The following is a 10,065-nucleotide window of genomic DNA, read 5'->3' on the forward strand; positions in this document are numbered from 1 at the left end:
TGCAACATTAACCACTCCATCTCCCTAGTTTCCTTCAATGCCAGATTAGATCAATTAACAAACGGACGCTATTCAACGCTGCTTTCGCGATATCAACTTGCACAAGATGGAGAGAGAGAGAGAGAGAGAGAGAGAGAGAGAGAGAGAGAGAGAGAGAGAGAGAGAGAGAGAGAGTCCTTTGAATATTCATTAGGGGAAACGTTGTCGGGAGTGGAAGTTGATTACGGATTTAGCATCTGTCTGATTCTAAAGAATCGTGTTGATTATTTTACCTACTGATGACGTCAGAGTAGGTTGGGATGGGTAGAATAATGTCTTGCTTGATGATGTTAGGGGATGAAAGGGTAGGTTGGATAACATTGTTCTCCGAAATAGTACTACTACTACCACTACTACTACTGTTATTGTTATTATTACTGCTGCTATTGTTATTATTATTATTACTGCTGCTATTGTTATTATTATTATTACTACTACTACTAATACTACTACTAATACTATTACTACTACTATTTTTATTATTACTACTACTACTATTTTTATTACTACTACTACTACTACTACTACTACTACTACTATTATTATTATTTTTATTACTACTACTATTATTATTATTATTATTATTATTATTATTATTATTATTATTATTGTAGTAGTAGTAGTAGTACTACTACTACTACCTAAGCTACAACTCTAGTCTGAAAAGCAGGCTGCTTTAATAAGCCAAAGGGATCCAACAGGGAAAAATAGCCCAGTGAAGAAAGGAAATAAACTACGTGAGAAGTAATGAATAATTAATATAAACGAATTCCATCGATAAGTTTATATATCTTAGGGAGGATAAAGTATACATGTTATTATGTAAATTTTGTAATTTGCCTAGTGAGTTATCATGAATTACAATCAAATAGTGTTTTCGAAAAGTAATTGTATTAATTTTAGAATGTTTTACATATTATCATAAATATTTTTATCTTCTTACTAAGTTTTTTATTATTTTTGGAATAGAATTTCTAATCTTATTATAGGTAATAATATTAATTGATTTTGTAAGATTCGTCTATCATTGGTTGCTATAAAAGTTTAAAAATAATAAGAACAGCTGGGAATTTAAAATCGCTTTAAGCTTATGACATCTTCAGTACGTTTTTCAGAATATATGAATTGACTGGTGAAATACAATTACTGACACTTACTGTATGTGCATGTGATTGGGTATGTATGAATATATATATATATATATATATATATATATATATATATATATATATATATATATATATATATATATATAATTTATATATATATATATGTATATATATATATATATATATATATATATATATATATATATATATGTATACATATACATAAATGTATATATATAAATATATATATAATATATATTTATATAAATATAATTCATATATAAATAAATAAATAAATATATATATATTATATATATATAAATATATGGGTGTGTGTGTTTGTGTGTGTGTGTGGTGACATTTGTTATCAGGTTTTCGCGAATTACGAAATATAATGCACATTGTTGCTGTCATTTTACCCGTAACACAACTTTCTCATCTCCATTTCCTAACTCTCAATATCAAAGTCTTCTCCCGATCTCCTCTTACCACATTTCCTGATATTTCCTTTCAGTCTCCTCCTGTCACGTTCCTTCACAATCTTCCAGGCCACAGGAAGAGAGAGAGAGAGAGAGAGAGAGAGAGAGAGAGAGAGAGAGAGAGAGAGAGAGAGAGAGAGAGAGAGAGAGAGAGAGTTTGATGGAATGATTGCAGAGAGGGTACGTGAATCATCACAGATATTGGCGAGAAAGAGCACTGCTAGTGCCATCTATTGAGGGCAACGAGAACTTGCGTTTCGACTGGCAATTAAAAGAGCTATGGTTCTTTTCCTATCGTGGTTACACGTTTCAATTTTCTTGTTCATGGTTTTAGGGAAATTCTAAAGTCCCAATTTGGTGTGGAAGGGATTTTCTTTTTGTTTGATGTCTGCTAACCCCCTAAATTGGGGAAGTGCCTTGGTAAATAGTCTTCAAGAGATTTGGGAGTGGTTGAACAGTCCTTTAGACATCATCAAAGACTTCTCAACCTGGTAGGACTCTTCCTTACCTGAAAATAGACTCGTATCCAGACAAGATATGGAAGTGGGTGGGGGTGAGACAACCAAAAGGGATGTGATTTTCGTCCAGTTATGAGAGTAATGTAGTAGTTATTAGTTTTTTCTTTTATATATATATATATAATATATATATATATATATATATATATATATATATATATATATATATATATATATATATATATATTGGTCAGAAGAAATCAGACTGTTTATGGGCAGTAAGGGTTTTTGAGAATATAATTTATGTGATTTTATTTTTTAGTATGAGAGCATTTAAGTGTTTTTTTTTTTGGCTGCTAACCAAAATAGATATTTATGGGCAGTAAGGTATTGCAACTGATATTTCATTAGTTAAGTAATTTATTTAATTTTTTCCACTAAGCAAATTCAAGATTTATGGGCAGTAAGGTAGTTGCAAATAACCTTTACATTTGAATTTTGGTTTAGTATTAAAGCATATGAATAATTTATTTTATTTTTTTAATTAAGCAAAATGAATATTAATGGCAGTCAAAGCACATTTTACATCTGAATTTTTATTTAGTACTAATGCATATAGGTGTTTTATTTCCTTTTTTTTTTCACTAAGCAAATATTTATCGGTAGTATGGTATTTATAGATACACTTTACTTCTGAATTTTTTTACAGTATTAGAGCATATAAGTAATTTATTTTATTTTTTTCACCAAGCAAAATAAATATTTATGGGTAGTTGTTATTTATAAATACACTTTACATCTGATTTTCCATTTAGTAATAAAGGATTTAAGTAATTTATTACATTTTTTTCATTATGCAGAATAAATATTTATGGGCAGTAAGATATTTATAAATACACTTTACATCTGAATTTTCGTTTAGTATTAAAGCATATAAGTATTTTTTTTCACCAAGCAAAATAAATATTTATAGGTAGTAAGGTATTTATAAATACTTTACATCTGAATTTTTGTTTAGTATTGAAGCATATTTGTAATTTTTTTTTTCACTAAATAAAGTAAATATTTATGGAGTAAAAATACATACACTTTATATGTGAAGTTTTGTTTTAGTATTAATGCATTCAAGTCATTTATTTATTTTTTTTCCACTAAGCCAAAAAAACATTTATAGGCTGTAAGTTACTTGTAAATACTCTTTACATTTGAATTTTGGTTTAGTATTTAAGCATATAAGTAATTTATTTCATTTTTTCACTAAACCAAATAAATATTTATGGGCAGTAAGGTGTTGGTAAATACTTTGCAACTGATATTTCGTTTAGTATTAAAGCATTTAAATCATTTATCTAATTTGCATTTCCATCTTCTGCTGTCTCTCCTGCCCTTTAAACTTCCTCAATTAACTATTTGACCAAAGTTCATTGTTATTACAATAACTTGGCTTTATGTCAACACTAACTGTTGCTAACACGAGCAGCCTATATTGTACAAGTAAAGTTAATATGATGGTTTAGCCTTCACTAAATCCAACAAACTAAATTGCAATTAATATTTAGAAATTAACCCTTTTAATGGCATGTCAAGGTAGTGAAGATTCTGTTTATAATTTTTATCCCTATGTAGATATTTTTCCTTTTATATATTTTATTTTATACAACTAAATTTCAAAACAAATTTTTTTTAAATATTTCAATTCTTTGACAAAGAATATTTAATGTCATATGTTAAAAAATGGAATAAAATACCGGATTTAAATATTTTTTTCTTTTATATATTTTATTTTATCCAGCTAAATTTCAACGCCAATTTTGTTAAATATATATTTCAATTCTTTGATAAAGAATATTTGATGTCATATGTTAAAAACTGGAATAAAAGGCCGGATATATATATTTTTGTTCTTTTATATATTTTATTTTATCCAGCTAAATTTCAAAACCAATTTTGTTAAATATTTCAATTCTTTGGCAAAGAATATTTAATGTCATATGTTAAAAAATGACATAAAAAACCGGATATATGTATATATATATATATATATATATATATATATATATATATATATATATACATATATATATATATATATATATATATATATATATATATTTATATTTTTCTTTTATATATTTTATTTTATCTACCTAAATTTTAAAACCAATTTCGTTAAATATATATTTCAATTCTTGGAGAAAGAATATTTAATGTCGTATGTTAAAAAAATGGAATAAAATAAAGATTGAATTATTGTTCAACTTATCACGCTCGACTAAAATTTGTAACGTTTAGGGAAGTTATCGGGCAATATTAATCGACGACATGATCAATGGTTACCGGGCGAAAGTAATCGAGGAAAAGTAATCACGTTGTTTATCAATTTCTATGACGGCTTTTCCCTCGGTAAACAAATCGGGCGAAAATTATGACCACGCGTCAAAACAAGTTATGCGCAAATTGAAATCATTTCGGTGTTATAAAATATAATTTATAGCGATCGTAAAACCAAATTTGTAGCTTCCCTTACTCCCAATCTATCCACACTTCAGTCTCATTTCAATTCAAGTCTGACTTTTTATCAAATATTCCATCTCATCCTCAATGTCTTCTAGATTTTAGTCTCTTTACTCCAGATATTCCTTCAATAATACCTTTCTCTATATCGTATTACACTATAAAAACAAACTGGGAAAAGTTTGATATATGCATAACATGATTTTAAATCATTGCTGTTCTTTAAAGATAGATTTAAATCTCTCCTCACACATATCGTATCCTTCCCTCCTACCCATATTCTATCCTTGCTCATATCTCCTTTTCAACCCAGTTCCATATCACTCCTACGATCTTTTAATCCCTAACCTCCCTTGACTTTTTGTCTCTCCTTAATCTCTCCTCTCCGTTTACACTTAATTTACTCTTATCTGCTCCCTCCCTTTGCTCAATCTTCCCTTGAATCCCCATCTCCCTTTGCTCCCAATCTCCCCTTATTCCTCTCTCCTTCAATCTAATTTTCTCCTTAATTATCTCTCTTCCTTCAGTCTCAGACCCTCTCAATCCACCGTCTCCATTTTCTTAGTCTTCCCACAAAAAAACATCTCTTTTTGTTTTCAGTCTCTCCTTCATCTCCCATCTCCCTATGCTCTCAGCCTCCCCTTAATCTACTTTCTCCTATTGCTCTCAGCTTCCCCTTAATCTACTTTCTCCCTTTGCTTTCAGTCTCCCCTTAATCTACTTTCTCCCTTTGCTTTCAGTCTCCCCTTCATCTCCCATCTCCCTATGCTCTCAGACTACCCTTAATCTACTTTCTTCCTTTGCTCTCAGCCTCCCCTTAATCTACTTTCTCCCTTTGCTTTCAGCCTCCCCTTAATCTACTTTCTCCCCTTGCTTTCAGCCTCCCCTTAATCTACTTTCTCCCTTTGCTCTCAGCCTCCCCTTAATCTACTTTCTCCCTTTGTTTTCAGCCTCCCCTTAATCTACTTTCTCCCTTTGCTCTCAGCCTCCCCTTAATCTACTTTCTCCCTTTGCTTTCAGCCTCCCCTTAATCTACTTTCTCCCCTTGCTCTCAGCCTCCCCTTAATCTACTTTCTCCCTTTGCTCTCAGCCTCCCCTTAATCTACTTTCTCCCTTTGCTCTCAGCCTCCCCTTAATCTACTTTCTCCCTTTGTTTTCAGCCTCCCCTTAATCTACTTTCTCCCTTTGCTCTCAGCCTCCCCTTAATCTACTTTCTCCCTTTGCTTTCAGCCTCCCCTTAATCTACTTTCTCCCCTTGCTCTCAGCCTCCCCTTAATCTACTTTCTCCCTTTGCTCTCAGCCTCCCCTTAATCTACTTTCTCCCTTTGTTTTCAGCCTCCCCTTAATCTACTTTCTCCCTTTGCTCTCAGCCTCCCCTTAATCTACTTTTTCCCTTTGCTCAGTATTCTCATAAATGCCCAACCCCCTTTCCTCACAATCTCCCCAAACCCTCCCTCTCATTCATCAGCAAATCTCCCAACAATCTTCCATTAGTATCTCCTCTTTCATTTCTCTCTTCTCCCATTACCCTCATCCCCTTTCACTCACTGCTAATCTCTCAACTCATTTGGCCCTTGGTCTCCCATTGATTTTCAATCTCCCTTTTCTGGCAATTACGTCTCACCTTTTACTCTGTAAACCATTGCTCTTCAATCTTTCCTCACTCACTCCTCACTCCAAATCTTCATTACACTTAATTACACTAATATTTCAATTCAATCCTCCCCTCACTCAACCCTCTCTCAATCTCCCCTCGCTTTTCTATTGCCGTCTCACCACATTTCAAGGCTTTCCATACTGTTTCTCTTATTCCTTTCGTCCCTCTCTCTCTTACTTTTATCCTCTCGTTATCTTCTTCCACTCTTTTGCTTCTTCCTTTATTCTAACTCTCCCCTTACTCTCCTCACTCTTTCCTCATTTCCTCCCTTCCTAATTTTTACCTCTTATACATCCCTCCTTCCTAATCTCCACTTTTCTCCTACACTTGTGTTTTCTCTACATTCCCTGGCTCCCTTAATCTCCCCTCTCCCCTTACTCTCACATCCTCTCTTACTCTCCCCTCTTCCTCTACTCTCCCTCCTATTTTACTCTCCCCCTCTTCACTTACTCTCTCCTATTCCCCCGGTTCATCCTTCCTCTCATAAGCTCCCCTGTTCCCTTATTATCACCTCTTCTTCATTTTCTACTCTTCCCTTACTCTCTCCTCTTCTCTTACTCTCTCTTCTTACCTTACTCTCTCCTCTTCCCTTACTCTCTCCTCTTCTCTTACTCTCTCTTCTTACCTTACTGTCTCCCCTACCCAATACTCTCCTCTTCCCCTGGGTCACCCCCTCCTCCCTTAATCTCCCTGCTTACCCTACTCTCACCTTTTCCTCAATCTCACCTCTTCCTCAGTCTCACTTCTTCCTCCTTCTCCTGTCCTTCTCACTCTCACCTACTCCTCATTTTCACCTCTTCCTCACTCACCCCCCCCCCTCATTCTCCCGTCTTTCTCATTATCACTTCTTCCTCATTTTCCCTTCTTCCTCATTTTCCCTTCTTCCTCATTCTACCTCTCTTCCTCACTCTCACTTCTTCCTCATTTTCCCCTCTTCCTCATTCTACCTCTCTTCCTCCTCTCATCTCTTCCTCATTTTCCCTCTTCCTCACTCTCATCCCTTCCTCATTTTCCCTCTTCCTCACTCTCCCCTCCTCCCCATTCTCCCCTCTTCCTCATTATCACCTCTTCCTCATTCTCACCTCTTCCTCATTCTCCCCTCTTCCTCACTCTCACTTATTCCTTATTCTCTCCTCTTCCTCATTCTCCCCTCTTCCTCATTCTCCCCTCTTCCTCACTCTCACTTCTTCCCCATTCCCCATCTTCCTCACCCTCACTACTTCCTCATTCTCCCCTCTTCCTCACTCTCACTTCTTCCCCATTCCCCCATCTTCCTCACTCTCACTTCTTCCTCATTCCCCCATCTTCCTCATTCCCCCACCTTCCTCACTCTCACTTCTTCCTCATTCCCCCCTCTCCTCACTCTCACTTCTTCCTCATTCCCCCCTCTTCCTCACTCTCACTTCTTCCTCATTCCCCCCTCTTCTCCACTCTCACCTAGTCCCACATTCTCTCCCTCTCCCCACTCTCACCTAGTCCCCATTCTCTCCCTCTTCCCCACTCTCACTTCTTCCCCATTCCCCCATCTTCCTCACTCTCACTTCTTCCCCATTCCCCCATCTTCCTCACTCTCACTTCTTCCTCATTCTCCCCTCTTCCTCACTCTCCCCTCTTCCTCATTCTCCCCTCTTCCTCACTCTCCCCTCTTTCTCACTCTCCCCTCTTTCTCACTCTCCCCTCTTCCTCACTCTCCCCTCTTCCTCACTCTCCCCTCTTCCTCACTCTCCCCTCTTCCTCAATCTCAACTTCTTCCCCATTCCCCCCTCTTCCTCACTCTCACTTCTTCCCCATTCCCCCTCTTCCTCACTCTCACCTAGTCTCCATTCTCTCCCTCTTCCCCGCTCTCACCCACTCCCCATTTTCCCCCTCTTCCTCACTCACCTCTTCCCCATTTCCCCTCTTCCTCATTCTACCTCTCTCCTCACTCTCACTTCTTCCTCATTTTCCCCTCTTCCTCATTCTACCTCTCTTCCTCCTCTCATCTCTTCCTCATTTTCCCTCTTCCTCACTCTCATCCCTTCCTCATTTTCCTTCTTCCTCACTCTCCCCTCCTCCCATTCTCCCCTCTTCCTCATTATCACCTCTTCCTCATTCTCACCTCTTCCTCATTCTCCCCCTCTTCCTCACTCTCACTTCTTCCTCATTCTTTCCTCTTCCTCATTCTCCCCTCTTCCTCATCTCTCCTCTTCCTCATTTTCCCCTCTTCCTCACTCTCACTTCTTCCCCATTCCCCATCTTCCTCACCCTCACTACTCTTCCCCATTCCCCATCTTCCTCACTCTCACTTCTTCCCCATTCCCCCATCTTCCTCACTCTCACTTCTTCCTCATTCCCCCATCTTCCTCACTCTCACTTCTTCCTCATTCCCCGCTCTTCCTCACTCTCACTTCTTCCTCATTCCCCCCTCTTCCTCACTCTCACTTCTTCCTCATTCCCCCCTCTTCCCCACTCTCACCTAGTCCCCATTCTCTCCCTCTTCCCCACTCTCACCTAGTCCCCATTCTCTCCCTCTTCCCCACTCTCACTTCTTCCCCATTCCCCCATCTTCCTCACTCTCACTTCTTCCCCATTCCCCCTCTTCCTCACACTCACTTCTTCGCATTCTCACCTCTTTCTCATTCTCCCCTCTTCCTCACTCTCACTTCTTCCCCATTCCCCCTCTTCCTCACTCACTTCTTCCCCCATTCCCCCTCTTCCTCACTCTCAATTCTTCCGCATTCTCCCCTCTTCCTCACTCTCACCTAGTCCCCATTCTCTCCTTCTTCCCCACTCTCACCTAGTCCCCATTCTCTCCCTTTTCCCACACTCACCCACTACTCATTTCCCCCTCTTCCTCACTCACCTCTTCCCCACTCTCACCCACTCCTCATTTCCCCCTCTTCCTCTCACCTCTTCCCCACTCTCACCCCACTCCTCATTTTCCCCTCTTCGTAACTCACCTCTTCCCCATTTCCCCTCTTCCTGGTCGCGATGTCGATCGAGCGAACATGATATACCTTCCCAAGGTTCACTTTCTTCACAGTCATTATATTGCATGTCTCATATTCAACAAAGATGCGGGGAGGGGGAGGGGGGGGGCATTGGGGTGAGGGGGGGGGGTTAGTTCGGGGAAAGAAATGCGAGATATCCGGTTGCCACAAAGGAATTTGTCCCCAGACTTTTCCCCTAAAGTTGGAGAGATTTGAAACCACGTAAAGAGAGAGAGAGAGAGAGAGAGAGAGAGAGGTTTTCATTATAATTAATACTCTTAACAAATAAACTTCATTTTACAATAATGATCCACATTCCATAAACTTCATTTTTCTGTTTGGTGTATATATATATATATATATATATATATATATATATATATATATATATATATATATATAGAGAGAGAGAGAGAGAGAGAGAGAGAGAGAGAGAGAGAGAGAGAGAGAGAGAGAGAGAGAGAGAGAGAGAGAGAGAGAGAGCTACAACCCTAGTTGGAAAAGCAAGATGCTGTAAGCCCAAGGGCTCCAACAAGAAAAATAATTAATGATTCAATAAAACAGTAAAAATAAAATAAATTCATATGTATACCATGAAAAGTGAGATTCAGCATGTGAATCATGTGAATATATATATGTATATATATATATATATATATATATATATATATATATATATATATATATAACATATATATAAATATATATATATATGTATATGTATATATATAAATATATATATAGATATATATATATATATATATATATATATATATATATATATTTATATATAGATATATATATATATATATATATATATATATATATATATTTATATAT

The 10,065-nt window shown here is 36.6% G+C and overlaps 1 protein-coding gene across 1 annotated transcript; it reads left to right on the top strand.

Moving 5' to 3' along the window:
* Nucleotides 1-326: 326 nt before the first annotated feature.
* LOC137628265 (uncharacterized) lies at nucleotides 327-9,001 on the top strand. Its single transcript, XM_068359428.1, has 2 exons — nucleotides 327-344; nucleotides 7,733-9,001. The coding sequence occupies exons 1-2, from the start codon at nucleotides 327-329 to the stop codon at nucleotides 8,999-9,001; spliced, it is 1,287 nt and encodes a 428-aa protein (XP_068215529.1).
* The last annotated feature ends 1,064 nt before the right edge of the window (nucleotides 9,002-10,065 follow it).

This window comes from Palaemon carinicauda, chromosome 36 (genome assembly GCF_036898095.1).
Source record: "Palaemon carinicauda isolate YSFRI2023 chromosome 36, ASM3689809v2, whole genome shotgun sequence".
Lineage (NCBI taxonomy): Eukaryota > Metazoa > Arthropoda > Malacostraca > Decapoda > Palaemonidae > Palaemon > Palaemon carinicauda.